The sequence below is a fragment of the Chinchilla lanigera genome, unplaced genomic scaffold, assembly GCF_000276665.1.
Source record: "Chinchilla lanigera isolate Chin_1 unplaced genomic scaffold, ChiLan1.0 scaffold00014, whole genome shotgun sequence".
Classification (NCBI taxonomy): domain Eukaryota; kingdom Metazoa; phylum Chordata; class Mammalia; order Rodentia; family Chinchillidae; genus Chinchilla; species Chinchilla lanigera.
In genome coordinates, this window is record NW_004955415.1 from 31337412 (window position 1) to 31363069 (window position 25658).

General features: G+C 44.2%; 2 protein-coding genes across 2 annotated transcripts in view; one reads left to right on the plus strand and one right to left on the minus strand.

Moving 5' to 3' along the window:
• Window positions 1-292, minus strand: part of Abhd12 (abhydrolase domain containing 12) — a gene marked incomplete in the record, with an annotated part of 52757 nt that extends 52465 nt beyond the window's left edge. The window contains 1 exon segment of the mRNA XM_013512239.1: window positions 1-292. Coding sequence (XP_013367693.1) covers window positions 1-157 — 157 coding nt within the window.
• Window positions 293-3609: 3317 nt separating this feature from the next.
• Gins1 (GINS complex subunit 1 (Psf1 homolog)) lies at window positions 3610-25658 on the plus strand. The gene is made up of 7 exons (XM_005380994.2): window positions 3610-3817; window positions 7358-7422; window positions 10986-11084; window positions 12205-12295; window positions 19912-20028; window positions 22047-22121; window positions 25393-25658. Exons 1-7 carry the CDS (start codon window positions 3743-3745, stop codon window positions 25459-25461), a joined length of 591 nt encoding a protein of 196 aa, XP_005381051.1. The 5' UTR covers window positions 3610-3742; the 3' UTR covers window positions 25462-25658.

Here is a 25658-nt window from a genome sequence, read left to right on the forward strand (position 1 = left end):
CGCAGCCCGCCGCTCGCCGCTCGCCGCCCGCCGCTCGCCACTTGCCGCTGGGAGCCCAAACGCCGCTCACATCCCAGCCGCAAGCCCGCTGACGCCTGCGCCGGTCCCCGCCACACCAGCCAATCAGCCCCGGGCACGGGCAGGCCCCGCCCCTCATCCCCTCCCGGTTCCGCGGGCCGCAGCCATGCCGGAGAAGGGCGGATGAAGCTGCAACCGTGCGCTGTCGCCAGGCAGGGCTGAGCTCCGGCTCTCGCCGCGCCGTGGACTCAGTCAGTCCTTCTCACCACACGAATTCCAGTAGGTCAGAGTTCTCTGAACGGGAGGACACTGGGCGGTTGCTGGCCAGAAAGGGATCACCTAGCGACACGAGCCACAGGGCAAAGCGGGAGCCCCGGTACAGACCCCGGAGTTGTCCCCAGCCCTCACACCTCGAGATGTCGTCAGCCCGGATACCCTGAGATGTCCCAGCCAAGATACCCCGAAGTGTCACCAGCCCTAATACCCCGAGATGTCACCAGCCCTGGTACCCTGAGATGTCCCAGCCAAGATAACCTGAGATGTCCCAGCCAAGATACCCTGAGAGGTACCCAGCCCGGACACCCTGAGATGTACCCGGTCAGGACACCCCGAAATGCCACTAGGGTTTATACAAACTTAACAGGCAATCGATCACAATTCCGTTCTAACAGTTCATAACTGGCCTCGAACTCGCAGCGATCCTCCTGCCTCACCCTCCCAAGTGCGGGGATTACAGGTGTACACCACTGGGCCAAGCTTCAGGACTTTACCTTTAAAAACATGCTTCCAGATAATTTGAAAAGTTCATAGCTATTTAACGTTTGGGTCTAATGTATGAAAAATGATATGCTTAGACAATTTACTCTTCGAAAACCTTTGTTAAATGTTTAGATCCTTAAAAACAAACAAAGCAGCCTGGCATGGTGGCGCATGCTTGTAATGCCAGCACTGGGGAGGCTGAGGCAAAAGGATCGTTGTGAGTTAGCAGACCAGCCTGGGATACAAAGCCCAGCCTGAACTGCATAGTGAGACCCTGTCTCAAAGAGAAAAAAGACAAACAAACAAGGCAGCACTTGCTTCTATTAAAGAAAATTTTTTTCTAGTAATAAGTCCTAAGATCTGATTCAGTGACTTGAAGGTAGAAGAAACCTTAGTTCCTTGGCTTGCCCAAAGTTTTTCTTTCAAAATTTTCATTCTTTTAGTATATGTTTACAGTATATGATTGTATTTGTTGTGGGGAGTTCGTACATGTATGTGACACATCTTAACTCTTTACACCCCTTTCTCACAATTTTCTCTAGTGCTGATGCCTCAAATTAGAAAGATGACATCATGACATCCCAGGAAGTGATCAAACAGTTCCCAAGTCTCCCTGTAGACTTCCCTTCATGTTCCATGGCCAGTTGCAAAGATGGGCTTAGACTGGTTTATCTCCATTAATGTTTTGTAATGGCATTTAGAAATGATATTCCTACTTTTTAATGTCAATCTAAGAAATGAGTTTAATGCTCTAATATGAAGAAAGTGGTAGTGAAATTCCTGGAAAATTCAGTGCTCATTAATACCCATATGGAAGTTTCTTGGGATTTTATGTGAAAAATAAAATCTAGGCTCATGTTTAGTCACATGGAAAATAAAAGATTTTAGATGCTTATAAAGCAATTAGAGCTGGGTGTGGTGGCAATCTCTTGTAATCCAAGCACTTGAGAAGCTGAAGCAGGATCGATGTGAGTTCAGGCCAGCCTGAACTTGAGTAATGGAGGGCTGGGGATTTAGCTCGGAGGCACAGCACCTGCCTAGTAAGCATGAGTTCGATTCCCAGTGCAAAAACAAACAAACCAACCACTCAAGGGGGTAGGGGTGGGGGAAATAAAGTGATTTGAACTGACAGATGCAAGGAAATCCATTTCAAAGATGAATTTGAACCTGAAAAACCCAAATAAAGTATTAATTCAACCCATCTAAAGAGATAAAAGGAAACAATATATGACATTTTCTTTTTTATTAATTAAGTTTATTGATACATTTTAGGTATACATAGTGATCACGTTCATCATAGGGAATTTGTACCTTACAAGATATGACTTGATTCTTTTTTCCCCATTCCCCTATCCTCCCTTGAACCCTTCTTCCCCTCCTTATTTATAAAAGCTTTATTTCCATTTTCCCTTCTTTTCTCATTTTTTTCTTTCCCCTTCCTTTCTTTTCTCCTAATTCTCAAATAATGTCGAGATTCCGTCTTACTCCAGAAAGAATGGCTGTTATCAAGAAATCAACCAATAATAAATGCTGGAGGGATTTCTCCACTGTTGGAGTGCAGACTGGTGCAACCACTCTGGAAATCAGTGTGGCGTTTGCTCAAAAATCTAAAACTACAGGTTCCACTCAAGCCAGCTATTCTCCTTCTTGATATCTTCCCAAAAGAATTAAAAGCAACATACCACAGTGATACATGCATGCTCATATTTATAGCAGCACAGTTTGCAATAGCTAAATCGAAACAGCCCAAATGCCCATCAACTGATGAATGGATAAAGAAGATGTGGGGTTTTTATATGACGGAGTACTACTCTGCCATAAAGAAGGATAAGCTTAAGACATTTCTAGTAATGGGTGCACCTTGAGACCATACTCTTAAATGACATACATTGGACACGTGTAAATACCACATTGTTTCTCTGGTGTGAGAAACCAGATCTGTAATTAAGGACCAAAATATGTCATAGATGTTCTGAAATAGGAAGAAAATGTTCAAATGGGAAGAATTAGGAGAAAAGAAAGGAAGGGGAAATGGAAATAAAGCTTTTATTGTTGTTGTTTTTGAGACGAGGTCTCACTATGTAATGTAGCCTAGGCTGGCCTCAATCTCAGGGCGATCCTCCTGCTTCCTGCGCTTGTTTACAGGCGTGCGCCACCAAGCCCGGCAACGAAAGTTTTTAAATGACTGTTATACAATCAGAATGGCATTGTAGGGCGGAAAGCTTAGGTAAGGAGGTCTAATCCGTTTATAAGCTGTGTGACCTTGGGCAAGTTACCTATCTGCAATTTTCTTATCATACCCCAATACATACCCACCTTCAGCTTGCTGTGGTGGCACAAACCTATAATCTCGGACCTCCAGAGGCTGAGGCAGGAGAAGCTGGGTTATACGAGTTCAGGCCTGCCTTAGACTACACAGCAAATTCCTATCTCCTAGGTTGGAGTTCCAGCCACACTGGAGGCACCCAATAAAAAAGGCTTAAACAAACAAAACCTCTCCCTGAACAACAGTGACTCATGACCTTATTTTAACCTCGTTTCCCTTCCGACCTCAGGAAATGAATGGATCAATGCAAAAAGAAAGCTGCAGGGTGCGCAAGTCACCGCACAGCCGCCTGGACACTCGGTGCCTCTGGGTTCAACCTAAGCTCACAGGCCGCCGGACTCCCACTGTCAAATCTTTACGCCGCGACGGTCCACTTCGCGGCACCCCACTTAACAACGCCCCTCCTGTTATACCGTTTCGTTGCGGGGATAAATGCTCCTTTGTGGCCGCCGTAGGCCGGGAGTTCCGGCACTGCACTCCCATTGGCTGGGTGCGTTTGGCGCCAAAGCACGGAGCAAAGGCGGAGACTAAGAGCTGGAGCTGTAGGGTAGTGAACGCGAGCCCTGCAGCCTAGCGCCCAGGACTGTTCCGCGTGAGAACTGGCGGTGGACGAGGCCGCAGGAGCGCGGCGCTTCCGCCATGTTTTGTGAAAAAGCTATGGAGCTGGTCCGCGAGCTGCACCGCGCCCCCGAAGGGCAGCTGCCCGCTTTCAACGTGAGGGAGGGCTTGGCTCAGGAGGGTCACGTGGGGGCGTGGCCGGCGCGGAGAGCGTGGGGCGGCCGGGGCGTGGTCTGGCGTGGGGACGTGGTCTCGGGCGGGGCAGGGAGCCTGCGCGGGCTGCGGTGAGAGGCGTGTGCCACCACGCCCACCTAAGGGTGACTCTTTGGACTGGATGCTCCTAAGGATGCAACAGCCTGTAATCTCAGTACTGCAAAAGGAAGGGCAAAGTGGATAGTATTGCTTCTCTAGATTGTTGACAGCTACTGTATAACATTTATGAATTTAATGTTTTATTTTTACAACAGAAAATGTTTTAAAAACTTGCTTCAAAGTGGATAGTATGAAAATTCTCTTGTCCGCCGCTGCCTTCTCCTCCTCGTCCTTTTTTTTGTTTGTTTTGTTTTGTTTTTGATTTTGAGCCTGCGTCTCTTACGTAGTTCAGGCCAGCCTTGAACTCACTGTATAACCAGTACAATCCTCTTGCCTGAGCCTCCCAAGTGCTGGGAATACAGATGTGCACCGAAACACCCGGCTTGGGCTTTTTATTCCTGCAGTACAAACTAAAAAGGGTTTTTTAAAAGCCCGGCATGGTGGTGCATGCCTGTAATCCTAGCCTCTTTTTTTTTTTTTTGGTTCCCCCCCCCCCCCCGGTATCGGGACTCTAACTCACGACCTTGCGCTTGCCAGACAGGCGCTGTGCCGCTGAGCTAAATCCCCAGCTCCAAGCCTAGCCTCTTTAAAGACCAATTTTTCAGTAAACAATAAATCATTTACCAGCTTTTGTTATTGCTTTTGTATGACCAATTTTTTGGTCATCAGTTTTAGTGAGGTATAGTTTGTGTGTGACAAAATATATAGTGGAAGAGATTTTTGAATTTTAACAAATGTATATAAGTTTGTTGTGTTTTTTTTTGAGACAGGGTCTTGCTATGAAGTCCAAGTTAGCTTTGAATTCACTATGGTGATCAGACTTGTGGTAGTCCTCCCACCTCAGCCTCCCAAGTGCTAGAACTGCACACTCAGTTATTCATTCTTTCTTTCTTTCTTTCTTTCTTTCTTTCTTTCTTTTCTTTCCTTTCCTTTTTTGGTACCGGTAATCAAACTCATGACCTTGCGCTTGCTAGGCAGGCGCTGTGCCACTGAACTATATCCCCGGCTACATCTTTATACCTAGCACCCTGGTCAATATTTCTGTAGCCCCAAAAGTGTCATCCCCCTATTGTAGCTATCACTTACAGTCTGTGGCAACCACAATTTACTGTTTCTGATTGCAGATATTTGTTGTTTTAACATATTGCTGGGTTGAAGTGTTAAGAGTTGACACACTTTTTCTATAAGGGCTCCATGAAATCATATAGTATACTGTTTTTGTTTTTTTATTTTATTTTATTTTTTATTTGTTTATTTTTTTGGTGCTGGGAATGGAACTCAGGACCTTGTACTTGCTAGGCCGGTGCTTATGCCGCCAAGCTATAGCCCAGCCTCTTTTTTTATTTTTTAAAAAAACTTTATTGGTACATTTTAGATACACATGTGATCACATTCCACATAGGGGATTTGCACTTGTGCATGGTATATCTTGGTACCTCTTTTTCCCCCCATTCCCCTCCCTTCAGTGCCTCTTCCCCTCCTTATTTACAAAAGCTTTGTTTCCATTTTTCCTTTCTGTTTTTTATTTTTTTCCCTTCCTTCCTTTCCCTCTCCCCTCCCTTGTTTCCCTTCTCATTTGCACATTTTCTTGCTATTTCACAATATCTATTATACATTTGGGTCCTTATTTTCACTTTTGGTTTCTCACACCAGAGAAACAATGTGGTATTTATACATTTGTCCAGTGTATTTCACTTAAGAGTATGGTCTCCAGGTGTGTCCATTTAGCTAGAAATGTCTCAAGCTTATCCTTCTTTATGACAGAGTAGTACTCTGCTGTATAAAAACCCCACATCTTCTTTATCCATTCATCAGTTAATGGGCATTTGAGCTGTTTCCAAGATTTAGCTATGACAAACTGTGCCACTAGAAATTTGAGTGTGCATATGTCACTGTGGTATGATGCTTTTAATTCTTCTGGGAAGATACCAAGAAGAGGAATAGCTGGGTCAAATGGAACCTCTAGTTTTAGTCTTTTGAGGAATCTCCACACTGATTTTCACAGTGGTGGCACCAGTCTACACTCCCGTTTTTGGCCTCTTCTGCTCACATAATGGATTTGAGGTTATGTATGCTTTGAAATTGTGTATGTTTTCAGTAGTTAATACCTTCTTTATTTTTACTTTTTTCTGTGTAAAATATATGTAATAGAAAGTTTACCACTCTAAATCATTTTCAATTAATTACATTCACATAGTTGTCTAGCCATCGTAACTATTTCCAAAACTTTTTCATTACCTTAAACAAAAACCATCATTGAGCCAGGCATGGTGGTGCATGTCTGTAAATCCCAGCAGTTTGGAGGCTGAGGCAGGAGGATTGCCATGGGTTCAAGCTCAGCTTGAACTACATATGAGATCCTGTCTCAAAAAACCAAACCAAATCAAACAAAAAAACCATGTCATCTTTGAGCAATAACTGCCTACTTCCCTTTTCCTGGTAACCTCCAAGCCAGTGATGGAGAACCTTTTACAGCTTTCAGTGACACAAACAGCCTGCTGCCGCACATGTGCCATAGGTTTGCCACCACTGCTCTAAACTATGTCATCTGAGCAGAATCACAGAATACCGTTGTTGTCTTTTTGTGTCTGGAGTCTTTCATTTAGCATACAATTGTCAAGATTCACCCCTGTTGCAACATTATCAGTACTGATACTGATTCCTTTGTATGGCCAAATGATAGTCCTCAGAGTGGATATACCACATTTATCTACCCATCAGTGGATAGATGTTTGGATTGTTTCTACTGTGTGTTTGTGTGTGTGTGTTACACTTTTACTTTGTAGCCCAGGCTGACCTTGAACTTATAATCTTCCTGCCTCAGCTTCCCTAGTAGCTGAGATTACAGATGTATACCACCATGCCTGGCTTGTTTCCACTTTTTGACTATTTTGAATAATGCTACTAAGCACATTTATGTATCAGTTTTTTTGTTTTTGTTTTTGCCTTTTTGAGACAGGGTTTCACTATGCAGTTCTGGCTGGCCTTGGACTCACTTTGTAGCCCAGGCGGGCCTCCAACTCACAGCGATGCTCCTGTCTCAGCCTCCCAAGTGCTGGGATTACAGGCATGCACCATCACGCCTGGCTATGTACAAGTTTTTTTGTGTGAACATATGTTTTCAATTATGTCTAAAAGTGAGATTGCTGGATCGTGTGATAATTCTGTGTTAACTTTCTGAAGGACCATTGGATTGTTTTCCACAGGGCTCTCCCATTTTTGTTCCCTTCCAACACATGTTACAGCCATCCTACAAGTGTTGAAGGGCTGTTGCTTTTTGGTAAGGCATATACATCAAAGATAAATATAGTGCAAATAGAATATTGCCACAGAATTGGTAGGGAAATGAATGAATGTGTATTAATATAAGTTTATGTGTTTTAGGAGGATGGAATCAGACAAGTTCTGGAGGAAATGAAAGCTTTATATGAACAAAACCAGTCTGATGTGTAAGTTTTGATGAGATAGATATTTTAAAACAATTTCAGAAATAAGGTGTTGAAATCAGGTAACCTTGCATTAGTCTTTGGAACTTACTATCTTTTTTTGTTTGTTTGTTTGTTTTTCTCCGGTACTGGGAACCGAACTCACGACCTTGCACTTGCCAGGCAGGCGCTTTGCCGCTGAGCTAAATCCCCAGCCCCGGAACTTACTATCTTTTTAATTCTCTGAGCCTGATCATATTCTAGCTGTACAAATTAGCACAGGGCTAGGACTTAGAGGACTCTGTGCTGATCATTGCTTTATATAGGATGCTGAAACAGTGCTTGCCCAGCGGCAAATGCTTCATAAATATTTACGATTTGACCAATACATGTTGAGAATTAAGTAGATGTAAAGAAGAACCATGAGTCAGTTCAAACCCTAACAAAGCGAAGCATACATTTCCAGTTCATTTTCTTTAACTGATGCCTTCTTGCATTTTTCAGAGGAGAGTGGGCAGTTTGTAAACTTAGCAGGAGCTGTGTGATTTCTTTTTTTTTTGAGACAGGGTCTCACTAGGCAGTTCAGGTTGGTCTTAAACTCACTTTATAGCCCAGGCTGGCCTTAAACACACAGCAATCCTGCCCCAGCCTCCCGAGTGCTGGGATTACAGGTGTGCGCCACCGTGCCCGGCGTGCTGTGTGATATCTGATGGTCCAGTGTGTCTCACTAGAATCCTATCAGAAAAGGCTAAAAAAAAAAAGAAGAAAAGGCTGCTGCTTTGCAGTCAAGAGTGCGCTCTACCTCCTTATTCAGAGCAAGCATGGAAACGGGTGCAGTGGGGAATCTGACAGACTTCCCAGGTCCTGCTGACTCAGCAGAGTAAGTCCCAGAAGGTGCCAAGTGCTGGATCAGAGGTCACGATCTCAGCCTAGAGAGGTCCTGAGGTTGTCTGCAGAAACCTAGAGAGAATGTTTTGGAGGTACTTGGCTATGCAAATCAAGAGCATGCTAATAAGATTTTTGGGTTGCATAAGACGATAGGTGCATTTTCCAGGTAGTGTGTGTAAGAGTAGATCACACAAAGATCTTTGCACATGGAATGAGAAACAAAACCTCAGCAGACTTGCAACACATGTGTAAAAGGCAAACAGAGTCCTGGTCCAAGTCTCTCAGTTCTTTGTTAATGCAACAAACACACGCTGAGCAGGTAGGGCCAACAGATGGTTCTGGCGTTCCTATGTTAAGTGACACAGCCCAGACTCCAGTCTCATGGCCCTTGTAATCTCCTGTAGGAGTGCTGGGATTACAGGCATGTGCCACCAACCCTGGCTAAATGTGAATTTTTTTTGTTTTGGTTTTTTTCTGGTACAGGGAATCGAACTCATGACCTTGCGTTTGCCAGGCAGACGCTGTGCCGCTGAGCAAAATCCCCAGCCCCCTAAATGTGAATTTTTAAAAGAAGTTCTTATGTACTTTGTACAGGACTGATGTTAAGTCAGATGTATTTTATTCGCACTCTTTCCTTTTTTGTTTGTTTTGGTTTGTTTTGTGTTTTTTGAGGCAGGGTCTCGTTATGTAGCCCAGGCTGGCCTTGAACTCATATGTAGCCCAGGCTGGGCTGAAACTCACAGAAATCCTCCTACCTCAGCTTCCCTTGTGCTGAGATTATAGGCGTGCACATGCACCACCTGCCTGGCTATTTGTACTCCTCCCTTATAACGCAGAGTACATTGTGAGCCATGTGGAGAATAAATCTGACCTTCCTGGGGTGGCAGAAGTGTGTGGAACTGCTTTTAGGGGGGGTGAGGGTATAGTTGAGTGGTAGAGTGCTTGTTAGCATGAGCGAGGCCCTGGTTTTGATCCATGACACCTAGGTTTCACCTCTAGCACCACAAAAACAAAACAACTCACCTGCTCTTGCCTATGTGATATGGATCTATTTTACCTATATTTTCTCTTCCACTCCCCTCTACCCAGTACTGGGGATTGAACCCAGAGCATTGCTAGGGCTCAGCAAATATAGTACTAGGTAGTGTTCTGTCACTGAGCTGCATCCCATGTCCTTTTTATTTTTAACTTTATTTTGAGATAGGGTCTTGCAGAGTTGTCCAGACTGGCTTCAAACTTATGATCCTCCTGCCTCAATTCCCGTAGTGCTGGGATTACAGCCATGTGCCACACACCAAACTAATTTTTTACCCATATAGTACTGTATTTCCAGGGCCTAGCTGAATGCCTGGCATAGAGCAGGCACTACACAAATTAATCTTTTTCTTATTTCTCTAGTTCCTTTTCAGACTTCAAAGTAGATTCTTGAACCAGGCATGGTGGCACAGGCCTGTAATCCCAGCACTAGGGAGGCTAAAGGAGGATTGTTGTGATTTCAAGACCAGCCTGGGCTACAAAGTGAGCTGAAGGCTACCCTGAACTGCATAGCGAGACCCTGTCTCAAAAGGACAAAAAAAAAAAAAAAAAAAGTAGATTCATATTTATTCTGTACATCTGATTGTAAAATGTAATTCTTTTCTATAGTGACATGTATTTTTTTACAAGGAAAACAAAAATTTTTGCTGGGCATGGTGGTATATATTGTATTCTGGAGGCTGAGACAGGAGGCTCACTGTGAGTTTAAAGCCAGCCTGGGTTACACAGTGAGTTCAAGGCCAGCCTGAACTACATAGTGAGACCTTGTCTCAACAAACAGACAAACAAACAAACAAAAATTTTCTCCACTTCTGTGTGAACACTGAAATGTGGTACATGTGCATAGTTGGAGATCAACAGGTATTTTTATTTTTTTAGTTTTTGAAACAGGGACTTGCTCTGTAGTTCAGGCTGGCCTCAAACTCATAGCAGTACTCCTGCCTCAGCCTCCCAAATGCTGGGATTATAGGGCTTTGTACTTTTTGTCTTTTTGAAACAGGGTCTCGCTATGCAGTTCAGGCTGAGCTTAAGCTCACTTTGTAGCCCAGGCTGGTCTCAAACTTGCAGTGATCCTCCTGCCTCAGCCTCCCGAGTGCTGGGATTATAGGCGTGTGCCACCATGTCCGGCTAATGTACTTTATTTTAATAAGGATTTGGAGTAACTACTAAAAGAGAAATATTACCTCAAAGACCATGACAGGAAATCCACTCTGAATAGTACTGTTAAGTTTGTCTCTTATGCCAGCATGGTAAAGGGATTCCAAAAAGTGAGCAAATATGTTTGTCTCTTAGAACCAATAGGGGTATATCAGTGTGCAAAAAATGCTAAGCACCAAGCGGTTAAACGAAATGTATCTAACAGTATGATTTTAGGCAAGTTATTTTTGTTTTTTTTTTTTTGTTTTGTTTTTCTTCCGGTACCGGGAATCGAACTCACGACCTTGCGCTTGCCAGGCAGGCGCTTTGCGCAAGTTATTTTTGACTTTTTATCTTGTAACATATTAATCCAAGCACTGGTGCAGAGATGGTTGCTGTTTGCTTAGGTTAACTGGTGCTAATCATAAGTAGATAAAAACAAACATGCAGGGCAGTCATTGTTGATTTTGAAATCTTACGCTGAAGTGTACATCATTTGCCCCTGTGCTCTTTAATGCTCTTACAAGGAATGAAGCCAGGTCAGACGGACGAAGTGATCTGATACCAACCATCAAATTTCGGCACTGCTCTCTGTTGAGAAACCGACGCTGCACTGTAGCATACCTGTAAGTTCCTCAGCTTTTGTTCGGGGTGGCAGGGAACCTGGAAGGGTTTTCTGTGTTGTCTGGTTTCCAGGAAAACTCAAGTGGTAGATTTGTTTCTTCATAAAAATTCTAAATTCTTTTATTTTTTCCATTTTTAAGACTTTTTATTATGAAAACAAATTAACTGCAATATTCATAAAAGGAGAAAGAATAAGATAACAAAAATTACAGAGCTATCTGATCTCCCTGAGTCTGCTGTTCTGCTCTTGGGGTACTGGGCATTAAACTGTGATCCTTGGCATGCTAGGCAAGTGCTCTACTCCTGGGCCACATCCCCAGCCCTTTAACGATTAATAATTTATTGTTCCTCTTTTTTAGAGACAGGGTCTCACTATGTAGTTCAGGCTAGCCTTGCACTCACTCACTAGCCCAGGCTGGCCTTGCACTCATAGCAGTTCTCCTGCCTCAGCCTCCTGAGTGCTCAGATTACAGGTGTGTGCCACCATGGCCGGCTTAAATAACTAATTTTTGCAGTACTTGGAATTAAGCTCTGTTGAGCTGCAGCCTTAGCCTTATTTATTTTATTTTATTTTTTCATTTTGATACAGGTCTAGCTAAGTAGCCCAAGGCTGTCTAGACTGCCCTTGAACTTGGATTCTCCTGCCTCTCCTCCCTTAGCTGGGATTAGAGGCGTGCACCACTGTGCCTGGCTGCTGTTAGGTCTTTTGTGTGTCACTGTATGTATGCATGTATTTGTCTTTTTGAGACAGGGTCTCTCTATGCAGTTCAGGCGGGCCTTGAGTTCACTTTGTAGCCCAGGCTGGTCTCAAACTCGTAACGATCCTCCTGCCTCAGCCTCCCAAGTTCTGGGATTACAGACATATGCCATCACGCCCAGCTGTCACTGTATTTATTTCCTCACATTTTGCTTGGCCCACACCTAGAAAAGTGAGGGGCATCTTCCAGATGTCTGTCCAGTCTGTATGTTTCCCCCATTATCCCAAGTACAATAAACGCCCTTCTTAAAGGGCGTTTATTCTATCAGGATCCACATAAAGGCCACTGCTCTGTCTGGGCTGCCTGTGAGCCTTGATGGGCATGACCTCCGATCCCCTCTATTCTTACGCCATGTGTCTCGTAGGTATGACCGGCTGCTTCGAATCCGAGCCCTCAGGTGGGAATATGGCAGCGTCCTGCCGAGTGCTTTACGGTTCCACATGTCTGCTGAGGAAGTAAGTGAAGTACTGTTGTTCAGGTTCGTGAAAGTGCTGAGTTTCTGGGATTGGTCTGCAACTGCACTTACTCGTGTTTCTCTTTTTGTTTTTAACGTCTGTTCCTCAGCAGTGTTTGATGAATTTATTTCATGTACACTGTGGTGAAGTATGTAGTAGGGAGTAATTCTCAGTGCTATGTGGAAAACTTTTGTTACCTAACAGAGTACCACTGTGTTATTTATTAGTAATCTATCAGTGGGATTAAAAGCTGGCATTGCCGATTATGGTAGCACATGCCTGTAATCTCAGCACTTGGAAAGCTGAGGACTACATAGTGAGACCTTATCTCAAAAAACCAAAAGAAAGCCAAGCGTGGTGGCGCATGCCCATAATCCTAGCACTGGGAAGCTGAGGCAGGAGGATTGCTAAAAATTTGAGGCCAGCCTGGGCTACACGGTGAGTTCAGGGGCAGCCTGAACTGTACAGTGAGACCCCGTCTCCAAACCCCTTCCCTCCAAAACCAAAACAAACCAGCAAAAATCAAAATAAACCCTAGGATTGTTATTTGGCTGTTTTCTATAGAAAGAGTATGTATACCCACTGTTATTTTTCTGGTACTAGGGAATGAATCCAGGGCCTTTGCACTGAGCTACATCTTTTTTTAAATTTTTTTATTTTGAGAAAGGGTTTTGCTAATTTGCCTAGGTTGGACCAGAACTTTTGGTCCTCCTTCCTCGGTCTCCCAGAGTGCTGGGATGACAGGCGTGCACCACCACACCTGGCCATATGCACACTTTCTTATCAACATCATGAATTCATATTGGTAATGAAACTCTTTGATTTATCCAGTCACTGAAGTACAGACCTTGCCTCCTATTTCAGGCTGTGAGATTGGAGCCACATAGACTTGGGTTCAAATCCTGGTTCTCTATGTAATCTTAAGAGAGTAGGCTTCTCTCTCTGTCTGAGTTCACTCACAGTGAAGTCCACAGTGCCCGCCATCACAAGGCTGCAGTGACTTCTGACACTGACACCCGAGTTAGGCAGCTGTCCAGAGTCTGCCCTCACTCCAGCCCCAGCCGTAAGCCCTGCGGCCGCAGCCTCCCATTAGGCTCATTCTCCAGAACAACTCACAGGACTCAGGACAGCACTGTGCTTAAAACTTCAGTGTCATGGAGCAGAAAGGGTACAAATCAGAGGTGAAGAAGAGGCCACCTGGATGAGGTCAGGAGGGCGGAGTCAGGGCTTGCTGTGCTCCGGTTATTGGGTATAACAGCACACACAGAGTACCTCAGCCAGAGCCTCTAGTGCCCAGAGTGCTCGGGGCTCAGTCTGGAGGCTGCTGGCTGGATTGCGGGCCCTGGACTGGGCTCAGTCACTACCCTTCCTCCCGTCCAAGGAGATCAGATGTCTTGTCAAGGGCCCAAAGCCCAGTTGTGTGGTTCCGTGGCTGGCCCTCTGGCCATGGCCGGTCCCCTGTCACACATCCTGTTAGCGCAGGCTGTCCAGGGTCCGCCAGGAGTCACTCATTAGCACAAGCTATCAGCCTACTGTGAATAGCAAGGTGCTCCTGTCGCTGGAGAAATTCCATGGATCCAGAAGCTCCCTCCCAGGAATGGGGACAAAGGCTAGCTTGTTTCTTATCATGCAGCAGGGTGACCGTTGGCCTTAAGGCAGAGCTGCTTGGGTGAGCCCTGTGAGTTACAGCGCAGTCACCGTGCTGGAGAGCACAGCCCACGGCTCTCAGAAGCTCTCGTTCATCATGTTCGCCATTAGCTTCCGTGTATTTCTGAAAGTGGCACTGTTTTCTAACTTTCATTGCTTTGTTTTCATCTTGTCCATTTTTCGCATAAATAAATGAGTGCTGTCATTAGATGACAGCATTGGCTTAGATTTATATATACATATTCCAGAGTTAACTGTGTTTTAAGATTGTGTACATTCACAATTGTGTTTATGTCATTTTATATTGCCTACCCATTTAAATTGCTTGTAAGTCAAAATACATTCATTAATAGTTCATAAAAAAAAAAATAAGTGATTTCTATTCAGGTTTACCAGTAATTACAGATAGGTAACAGGTTTGGACTTAAGCTTTCAGCCTCTGTCTTGGTTTCTTTTCTCATTGCTAAGACAAAATAACCAATGCCCAAAGTTAAGGGAGGAAAGGTTTATTTGGCTCACAGCTTGTAATTTTTTTTTTTTTTTCTGGTACCAGGAATCGAACTCACGACCTTGCGCTTGCCAGGCAGGTGCTGTGCCACTGAGCTAAATCCCCTTGGCTCACAGCTTGTAGAGTGTCAGTCAATAGTCAGCTGGCTCCAGGGCAGGGTGGCGCAGCACAGAACTGTTCATGGCGGGCAGAGACAGCAAAATCAACAAGCAAACCTTAACAGTGTCTTTCTGCCCTTTTTATACTCAGTCTAGGGTGGTGCCAAACCAGTCAGTGAACAGATCACACACCCTTAATTCCAGCGTCACACACTCCAGATTCAGCCACCTCTAAAAAAAGCTGTATGACCGCATGAGGCTTTAGGGGGACATCTAGATACAAACCATAACAGCTTCTTATTTTCATGTTCTTTGGTTCTTGTTCTTTTGGTTTTTTGAGACAGGGTCTCACTATGTAGTCCAGGCTGGTCTTGAACTCATAGCAACCCTCCCGCCTCAGCCTCCTGAGTGCTGGGGTTGCAGGTGAGTGCACTACACTCAGCTCTCACATTCTTTTGTGCCCAGTTCTTCATATGAATTGAACTATGGGAACTTCTCCATGTGTATTACAGTGAAACGAACAGAACACTGTTACTTCTGAAATGGCAGTAGCTATCATGATTTTTCTCATGTTAGATCAGTATGTTTGTTATAACTGTAAATGATTGGACACTGTTGGTCAAACTTATCTCTTAGATTTCATGTGGGCATTTTTTTGTCTAAGGGTAACACTTTTCTGTGATTAGTTAGTAAGGCCAGTTCTTATTTTATTTTATTTTGTTTTGTTTTCTTCGGTACCAGGAATTGAACTCAGGACCTTGCACTTGCCAGGCAAGTGCTGTGCCGCTGAGCTAAATCCCCAGCCCCTTCTTATTTTATTTTATTATTATATTATTGTCTTTTTGAGACAGGCTTTCACTGTGTAGTTCAGGCTGGCCTGTGTGTGTGTGTGTGTGTGTGTGTGTGTGTGTGTGTGTATGAGAGAGAGAGAGAGAGAGAGAGACTGAGTGTGTGTGTTCCCAGGAACTGAACTCAGAACCTTGTGCTTGCCAGGCAGGCAGTTATATCACTGAGCTATATCACCGGCCCAGGCTGTCCTTGAACTCACAACGAACCTCTTAGCTCATCCTCCTGAGTGCTGGGATTAACCACAGCCAGTGCCAGTTCTTAGTTTAGTAAAATACAACCATGTGAACATCATGGGTCTAGAGATGAAGTTAGTCGTTTGGGAGTAATGAAACCTGAAATAATTTCTTGGGAAGAGTTTGTGAATTACTGTGAAATGGGCACATGACTTCTTTCTGCCCCAGGGTCCTCACCTGTAAAAAGCAGTATGTGCCGAGTGTGGCAGCACACAGCTGTAGTCCCAGAACTCTGGGAGGCTAAGGCAAGGAGATCAAAGAGTCCAACCTGGGCAACTTAGCAAGAACCTGTCTTGAAATAAAAAATTTAAAAAGGGTAAGTGGGGACCAAGGATATAGCTCAGCAGCCTAAGCGCCTGCCTGGCAAGCATAAGGTCTTGAGTGTGATTCCTGGTACCAAAAAAAAAAAAGAGAGAAAAGAAAGAAAAAACCGGGCTGGGTTTTAGCTCAGTGTGAAGTCCCTGGGTTCAGTCCACAGTGCCCCACCCCACACACACACACACGTGTGCTTGCAATGTGTTTGGCCTCTTACTCTCAGCCATGGCATTTTGGGAAATCTCAGGATGAAAATAAGAATGCAGGCACATTCTGCCTGGATCACAGACATCTCTGGCAGCTGCATCCGCCATTTGGACTGAGTTTTCTGGCACCTGACAGCTCAGAGGAGACTGCCGTGTCTGAGTGCCACTGTGCACGTCTCTGTTGCCCAAGGGTGGTGCTGCAGGGGAGAAGCCTGAGGCTCAAGTCAGTACCAGGGCTCACCCCACCCCTGTGTGATTTATTAACTCTCAGCTTTAGTTCCTCAGCAGTGAAAAGGAAGTAATAATAGTGCTCCTGTCATAGGAATAATAAAATATGCATGTTAATATTTCAGCAGGTTCCAGGTACACAGTAATGCAGTATCAGTGGGGATGTTGATGCTCTCTTTACTGAGGACATCGTGACAGTAAAAGTGAAGAGCACAGCGAGAATACAGGGACAATTCTCTATGTTGAATGTGATCCTCATGTATGTCTAAAAGGTACCAGTAAAATCTGATTAAAGCAAAAAGAAAACTTTTTTTTTTTTGTCTTTTGAGACAAGGTCTCACTATGCAGTTCAGGCTGGCCTTGAACTCACTTTGTAGCCCGGGCTGGCCTCAAACTCACAATGATCCTCCTGCCTCAGCCTCCTGAGTGCTGGGATTACAGGCGTGCCTCGAAGTATTTTTTCAGGGTATTCTTTTGGAAGAAATGTGTATATTCTGCATTGGCTTTTCATGCCTGGGCAAGACTGAAAGGAGGGGCCCCTCAGGGCGGAGCAGCTCTGACTCTCCCTCTGCACTTCTCCTTGGGATGGCGGTAGTGCCCCGAGCTCTGCATTTCTGCAGAGACCAAGGTGGAGAGAGAGCCATGTGTGACCCATGCAAAGCATCATGCGTACGGAAACATGTTGTTTTAATCATTACATAACATACAGCATAGCTTTCACCACCGAGGCACATGTCCTTTTTTGACCATTGGTATTGTGAAATCTAACATGTATGTGACCCGCACACTAACGTACGGAAGTGCACACAGACAAGATGCACAGCGCCAAGGTGTGTCACGGAGGCCCCTCACAACAGGTGTGGCAAAACTGAAGACCTTGTGCTTGCCGGCCAGCGGCTGTACCACTGAGCTACATCCCCGGCCCCTGAATTTTAAAACAAAGCCAAGAAAATGAACCTGTCCTTCAAATTGGTGGATTCATCAGGCAGGAATTCCTTTTGTTTAGTCTAGTTTAGTTTTGTGGTACTAGGGTTTGAACCTAGGAGCACGTGTCCACCACTGTGGTGGAGAAAGAGGACGTCGCTCTGGAGTGGACACCCTCCTCCCAGCGTCACTGCTTTCCTGGGCACTTACTTATTTGTCTGTGACCTACATCTCCTTCCTTAAACTCTGAAACCAGGGCTTTACTCACACAACACCAGTGCTCTGCCACTGGGCTACACCCCAACCTTTAAAATTTGTATTCTGACAAAAAAATTTATTTTTTATTTTTATTTTTTTGTTTGGTCTTTTTGAGACAGGGTTTCACTATGCAGTTCAGGCTGGCCTTGAGCTCACTTTGTAGCCCAGGCTGGTCTTGAACTCACAAGGAATCTCCTGCCTCAGCCTCCCAAATGCTGGGATTACAGGCGTGAGCCACCACGCCCGGTGAAAAAATTTATTTTGAGACAAGTCTGGATCAACGTTATCCACAAGTTCTATATTATTACTAATGTGACTAATTTATCTGTCTTGTCTTCACTGGTTGGTTTTTCGTTTGTTTGTGACCTAGTGAAGAAATTCTTATCTATCTAAGATATTTTTTGGTGTTGTCTCATAGGACTGTGTTTTACCTTTCACAGTGAGAGTGGTGTTGGGATTGACTTCCGTGTGTAATGTGGGAGGTTTCCTTTTGGCTGTGGACATTGCTGTGACCCAGAAGCATTCACTGGAAAGACCCTGTCTCTACCTGCTCTGTGCATATTGCTGCCTGTTGTCACTGAGCGTTGCTGTGTTTGTGGGTTTCAGATGGGAGACTTACCTTCTGTCCCATTAGTCAGTCTGTCCTTGCACTGATTCCACTCTTGTGGTTACTGTAACTTGATAGTATGTCTTGAGCAAGTATTCTTGTCTTCCTTTTCAAGTATTTCAACTATTTTTGGACCTTCAAATTTCCATGTAGCTAGGTGTGGTGGCACATGCCTGTAATCCCACTTGGGAGGCTGAGACAGGAAGGTTGCCACAAGTGCGAGGCTAGCCTAAATTGTAACATAGGTAACCAGCAGAAACCACCAGGCTTGTGTAAAGGCAACATGGCATGGAACTTATTGTGCCTGGATTTGGGCAGAGAGGGTGATAAGACGGTCTGCCCAGAACAGAGAGAAGTGTGTCCCTTTCATAGGGATGGAGAGAAGGCAGGGACATTGGGTGGGACATTCCCAATGAGTATCTGTGGTTAAAGTTTTCTGGCAATCTTGCATCTCACTGGGCCGAGTCCTTTGACGCGTCTGTTGTAAATTTTCGGGTGTCTCCGGATGTCTCCAGGTCCTGCAAAATTCCTTGTCCTATCTTATCTCCTTTCCTGTGTTTGCCGATGGCAGCCTCAGTGCTGAGCTGAATTCCCTGCAGAGAACAGGCTGGGGCCGGGAGAGTTGGGCCAGGTTGAAGTCTTACGTAAATTACATAGTGTGACCGGGTCTCAAAAAAAACAAATTGCCATGTAAATTTTACATTTAAGTTCTGAAGTTCCATTTTTTAAAAAGTTAAGAATTTGAGATTGAATTGAACCTACAGACATTGCTACAGTGTTGAGTCTCTTAGTGAATATTGTATACCCCTCCATATATTTAGATCTTCTTTCATTTCTCTCAACAATTAAAAAAAAAAAACAGATTTACTGAGCTGTGTCACTATTAAGTTTATCATTTTAAAGTATACATTTCAGGGGTTTTCAGTATGTCCAGAGTTGTCCATCCATTACCACCCTCTTATTTCAGAACATTTTCTTTGCTTTAAAAAGAAACCCTATCCCAGCACTCAGGAGGCTGAGGCAGGAGAATTGTTGTGAGTTCAGGCCAGCCTGGGCTACAAAGTGAGTTCAAGGCCAGCCTGAACTGGGTAGCAAGACCCTGTTTCGAATAAACAAGCAGAGAAACCTTGTATCCTTTGTCAGTTACATCATAGTCTCCCTTTATCCAACTCCTAGCGATCACTCATCTACTCATTTTCTCTATAGTTTGCCCATAATGTGTTTTTTCTGTGCATAGAACCATGCTGTATATGGCTGTTTGTCCCTTTTACTTAAGTTTTCAAGGTCCATCCATGTGGTAATACATATCAAAATTTTATTTGTGTTTATGGCTGAGTAATATTCCTGTATGGTATTCACATCCATGTATCAGTGCATGGACAATGTTTTTTGTTTTTTTTTGTTTTTTGTTTTTTTTTCAAAAATATCTTATAGTTTTCAGAAATAGAATCAATGCTGCTGTTTAATTATATTTTGTAGTTCTGAAATGGCATCCTCATGATTCTGTTTTTGGTTGAATGTTCCCCAGGTTTATGATTGAATATGTTGGGATGTAAGCTTGGAGGGAGCAGAGACGTGTGTTTGTTTTGTTGGATGATCTAGTCTGAGTCCCAGAAGAGTGCCTGGGTCCTGGAAGGCGGTCTGTTTAGGTAGTGCACAGGAATGGGTGGCCAGAGTTGGCCCATGTTGGATGAGTGCAAGTTTTCCTATGACTGTGTCACATGACCATGTCTGTGTTTGCAGATGGAGTGGTTCAATCAGTACAAAAAGTCCCTTGCCACTTACATGAGGTCCCTGGGAGGAGCTGAAGGTCTGGACATCACGCAAGACATGAAGCCACCAAAAAGCCTATACATTGAAGTATGTGCATTTTAATTAAAGTGTGGACTGTGCTGCCTTTTATCTAAGATGATGGGTTATAGGAGTATGTACTGGCTTCTATTAAACAGCTAAGGAAGCCTAACCCAAAACCAGAAGAATGAGCTAAGCAGGTGGAGAACAGGATGGAGCAGCTGATGCCCGTGAGTGTGTTAGTCTTTATAGGTTTACCTCCAGGCCATATAAATATTGCCCTCTTATTAAAACAAAATTAATCGAAATGGAAAACCAGTCCCTAAATTTTTATGTTTAACTTTTTTTTGGTACCAGGAATTGAACTCAAAGCCTTGTGCTTGCCAGGCAGGTGCTGCACCACTGAGCTACATCCCCAGCCCCCTGAAATTTTAAAACAAAGCCAAACAAATGAACCTGTCCTTCACATTGGCAGATTAATCAGGCAGGAATTATTTTTGTTTAGTCTAGTTTAGTTTTATGGTACTAAGGTTTGAACCTAGGGACCTTTTTTGTAGTAAAATGTACGTAACAAATTTTATAATCTTTGTTTTTTTGAGACAGGGTCTCACTATGTCGTTCAGGCTGGCCTTGAAGAACTCATGGTATAGCCCAGGCTGGCCTCGGACTCATGCTGGTCCTCCTGCCTCAGCCTCCTGACTGGTGGGATTACAGGTGTGTGCCATCACACCTGGCAGAAATGCCATTCTTAGCCATTTTTAAATGAATAGTTTAGAAAGTACCAAGTGCTTTTCTAGTATTATACAACCATCACAACATCCATGCCCACATTTCTCCTTACCTTATGAACCAAAATTCTGTACCCACTAAACAGAAATTCCCTAATCCCTCTCCTCCTGGCACCTGAGAACCACTACTGTATTGTGCTTTCTGTCTCTATGAATTTGACTACTGTACCTCATATAAGTGGAATCATATGATATTTGTCTTTTTCTGACTGGCCTGTTTGTTTATTTTTCTGAGACAGGGTCTCACTATGCAGTTCAGGCTGGCCTCAAACTCATGGAAATCTTCTTGCCTCAGCCTCCTAAGCACTGGGATTACAGATGTGCACCACCACACCTGGCTCTGTGACAGGCTTATTATTTAGCATTGTAGATTCATCCATTTTGTAGCACATGTCAGAATTTTTCCTTTTTAAGGCTGAATAGTATTCCATTTGATGGATAAACCATCTTATCTGTCATCCATGGGTAGACACTTGCATTATTTCTACATTTTAGCTATTGCGATCAATGCTGGTATAAACATGGTGTGTAAATACCTCTTCAAGACCACGCTGTCAGTTGTTTTAGATGTACAGAAGCAGAGTTGCTGCATCCCATGATAATTCTGTGCTTCAGTCTTGAGGAAGCACCATACTGTTTTACATGGAGTTGCACCACTGTGCATGCAAGAGCCCCTCTTCACCCGTGCTTCGGCTGTGGTTTTTCCCTTCTAATTAGAGCCACCCTGAAGGGTGTGGATGGTCTCTCACTGTAGTTGTGAGATGTGTTTTCCTAGTGGTTGGAGATGTGGGATGTCTTTTCATGTGCTTATTAGCTGTTGTCACATCTTTGGAGAAATGTCTGTTTGGGTCCTTTGCACATTTTTTAATTTTGGGGGGAGATATATATATGATATCAATATATATGCTGGATATTGTATTTTCTGGATAGTATATATTCTGGATATTAATCTTTTATCAGATGTATGACTTGCAAATATTTTATCTCATTTATGGTTTGCTCCTTATGCTATTGATACAGTCTATGATGCACAAAATATTAAAATTTCATGCAGTCTTATTTGTGTTTTCCCTTTGGTTCCTTTTGCCTTTGGTTCCATAGCCAAGAAATCATTGCCAAGTTCACTGTAGTGAGAGAAGACACTTTGTTTGTATCTTGAGACTTAACTTACAGCCTGACGTACGCCTGTCCAGCCACTTAAAGACCCAGGCTGAAAGGTCACTGAGTTTGCAGCCTGCCTGGGTAGCACAGCGAGACTGTGTGTGAAAAGAAAGGTAGAGCTCCAGCTTTTTCTTTCAGGTGCGGTGTCTGAAAGACTACGGAGAATTTGAAGTTGATGATGGCACTTCAGTCCTGCTAAAAAAAAATAGCCAGGTATTTCCTGTCACCAAATGCTTTACCTTAAACTTCATAAGGGTGTGGAATGTGAGGATTTTGGAATGAGAGGCGAAGTCACTACTGCGTTGGATAACCATGTCATAGGCATTGTGTTTAGTACAGGACACCCTGTGCTTTTCCAAATAATTGATCTTAAGTGAATGTTTCATGTAGTAGGAAAGGTTAATTAATTTATTAGGGCCAGGTGTGGTGGCGCACACCTGTAATCCCAGCACTCAAGAGGCTGAGGCAGGAGGATCATTGTGAGTTCAAGACCAGCCTGGGCTACAAAGTGAGCTCAAGGCCAGCCTGAACTGCATAAGGAGACCCTGTCTCAAAAAACACACACACACAAAAAAAATTTACTAGGATGTTGCTTATATTTAACACTAAGCATTTCCCATGGAAATTATCACAATGGGCCTTGTTCTGGTTAAGGAGTAGAGTCTAGTTAAGTGGTAGATCATTCTGAGGCTTTTGAAATGTTGGATTTAGTGCCTGTCCCTAAATTATAATTTATTTTATTTTATTTTATTTTTTTGTGACAAGATCTCACTATACAGTTCAGGCTGGCCTTGAGCTCACTTTGTAGCCTAGACTGGCCTCAAACTCACAGTGATCCTCCTGCCTTAGCCTCCTGAGTGCTGGGATTACAGGCATGTGCCACCATACCTGGCTTAAATTATAATTTATAAAAGGGTTTCTATGCAATCTTTTTCACCTTGTACTTGACCTTAACCTAGTTCTTTAGAAAACTGTGGTGAGCTGGGCATTGTAGTGCAGGCCTGTAATCCCAGTACTCGGGAGGCTAAGGCAGGAGAATGGCTGTGAATTTAAAGCCAGCCTGGGCTACAAAATGAGTTCAAGGCCAGCCTGAACTGCATAGTGAAACCCTGTCTCAAGAAGACATACATACATACATACATACATAAACAGTGGTGATATAGATCAAGAATTTCTAAGTGTTTAACATATACTATAATATGGGGATGTTGAAATTATAAAGTTGTAACTTGAACTAATTTTTCCTTATAAAGAATCTCAACATATTCGTTTCCTTAGCCATTTTCGGATTCAGATTAGGTGGATTAACACTGGCTAAATTTATTTTTATCACTTTTCTCTTGAGGGTCTACACTCTATTTGCTTTGAGTATATATTTTAAATTCTGCATAGTAAACTGCTTTATGCTTCTCAGAACACAAATTCTTTCTGTCCTATTCTCACCTACTGAGATCAAAGTGTAGGAGGTAGGAGGACTCCTAAAAGCCTCTGTTTCTGTCACTGCCTTGGTATTGACCAAGGTGCTAACCTCACTGTGTTCATACCACAGAGCAAGGTTCAGCCCATGCGGTTCTTGGTTTATTATTTCACTAGTACTCTTGGAGCTTCTCCTTCCTAAAACAAATGCTGACTATTTTATTTGTTTGCTTTTTTTTTTTGTTTTTCTTCCGGTACCAGGAATCGAACTCACTACCTTGCGCTTGCCAGGCAGGCGCTGTGCCGTTGAGCTAAATCCCCAGCCCAATGCTGACTATTTTAGAAACAGGTTTTGAGGGTACCCTGAGGCAACAGTGTCACCGCAGTGTCCTCACAGGAGGGCGGCACAGGTACAGCAGGGCAGATGAGGGTTGAGCCTGCAGAAAGCCTGCGTTCACAGGACAGCACTGTCCTCAGCAGGATGTGCGATCCTGCCATGCAGCCTTCTTCCAGCAGTGCCTGCTCATTCGCCCGTGTGGACCACGCGGACAGGGCCTTCCTCTGGGGGTGCTTTTAACTTAGTTTCTCATCTGTCACCCTGCCCTCAAGCACAGAAGTGAATGCACTAAAATAGGAACTTAATCACTGTATCTTAAACCTGTCATCGACTACTGTATTTGATACTTGGGGCTTCTAAAGTGTCTGACCAGAGCTGACATTGATTGCACACTATGGTGTAGATAATCCCCACAATGTAGACATTGGTAGGGAGATCTTAACACACTTTTTTTTGTCTTTTTGAGACAGGGTCTCACTATGCATTTCAAGCTGGCCTTGAGCTCACTTTGTAGCTCAGACTGGTCTTGAACTCGCAATGATCCTCCTGCCTCACCCTCCAGAGTGCTGGGATTACAGGTGTGCACCACTATGCCTGGCATGACTCCTCTTTTAAATGACACATTAGAGTAACTGTGGGGTGAGCCCTCACCATGTTTACATACCAGCACTGGAGAAGCTGTTAAATGCACTGTTTAGAAGGCCGTGAAGAAGTTAGTTGATGGTCCCTGGCCTGTGTGTCTTCATGACTCACGCAGACTTTGGTCATGGTCTTCATGAGGCCCTTGGGTTTGTGAGGCAGGATCTTCAAGGGCAGGGTTGTGAAGTTACATTTTGCTTCTTGAATTCTAGGAGGGAGGTTCTGGGGATTGAGCCCAGGGCCTCAGCACATCCCCCAGTCTGTTTTAATTGTTTTTAAAAATTTTGAGGCAGCACCTTGCCAAGTTTCTACATTGCTTGGACTTGCGATCCTCCTGCTTCAGCTTCAGCTGGTTCCAATAGTTTTGATAATCCCGGCCACTGAGATTATTTTCTAAGGTTATTTGCCTTCATTCATAATGTTCTATTTCTAGTTTTTACCCAATCACATCTTTCTGAGCTTGAACATCTTCCCCTGAGCTCCCGTGCACTTCCCCGTCCTCCTGCTCCATTCACTGCTACACGAAACCCCCACTTTGGAGAAGGAAGGAGACTGCCTTCCACCCAGTCTCAGTCCTCTCAGAACAGCCTGTGTGCCCGGGGCACGGGAGGGCCGCCAGCAGGTGCCAGCGTCTGCACACACAGCGTGTGAACAGCGCCCTCGTACTCAGGAGTCCTGTACCTTCAGTGCCTCTGAAGCACAGGAGCGAAGTTGCCATTGTTGGTGCTAGAAGAATAAAGGTTCCTGGGGACGACATCCCCTCAGGTGGTCTCCCACTGGGCTGCTATACCAGTGCGCCCTCCTCACCCTCCTGGGGTTTCTGTGCATGGATTCAGAAATGCAGACCCTGTGGAAGTGCCTACCAGAACCCAGAAGTCTCCACTTAACTTGAGCCAACTGTGAATTCACTTAGGAAAGTAAGAATCCCATGTACCTCAGTGCATCAATTTCAGTTGATCAAAACAGCAAATACAGTCAAGTCAAATAAGGTCAAGGAGTTTGAAAAATAATCAGCTGCTGCTTTTTAATAATGGCAAAGAAATTTTAAAGTCTTGGTTATTTCTCTGACTCTCTCTCACTCCTTTCCCTCAGCACTTTTTGCCTCGATGGAAGTGTGAGCAGCTGATCAGACAAGGAGTCCTGGAGCACGTCCTGTCGTGACCACATATGGGCCTGCACGGTGCTGCCCCCTCCCCGCTGTGGCGCTGAACCTGGATCATGGAAACGTCTACACCTTGGGCTCCCTGCCCTGCCCACAGCAACAGAAAGCTGACTACCCTGAGTTAAACCTCAGCCCCAGTCTTTATTTGAAATGAATGTATACTAGCAAAAGATTTGAAAGTGTGGAGTCTGTATCA

What these genes read in the sequence shown, in the direction of transcription:
- Gins1 (XM_005380994.2), top strand. Translation starts at nt 3,743, where the DNA reads ATGTTTTGTGAAAAAGCTATGGAGCTGGTCCGCGAGCTGCACCGCGCC. An exon ending in GAACAAAACCAGTCTGATGT is followed by an intron (nt 7,423 to 10,985) that starts GTAAGTTTTGAT and finishes TGCTCTTACAAG; the next exon opens with GAATGAAGCCAGGTCAGACG. An exon ending in TGCTAAAAAAAAATAGCCAG is followed by an intron (nt 22,122 to 25,392) that starts GTATTTCCTGTC and finishes CCTTTCCCTCAG; the next exon opens with CACTTTTTGCCTCGATGGAA.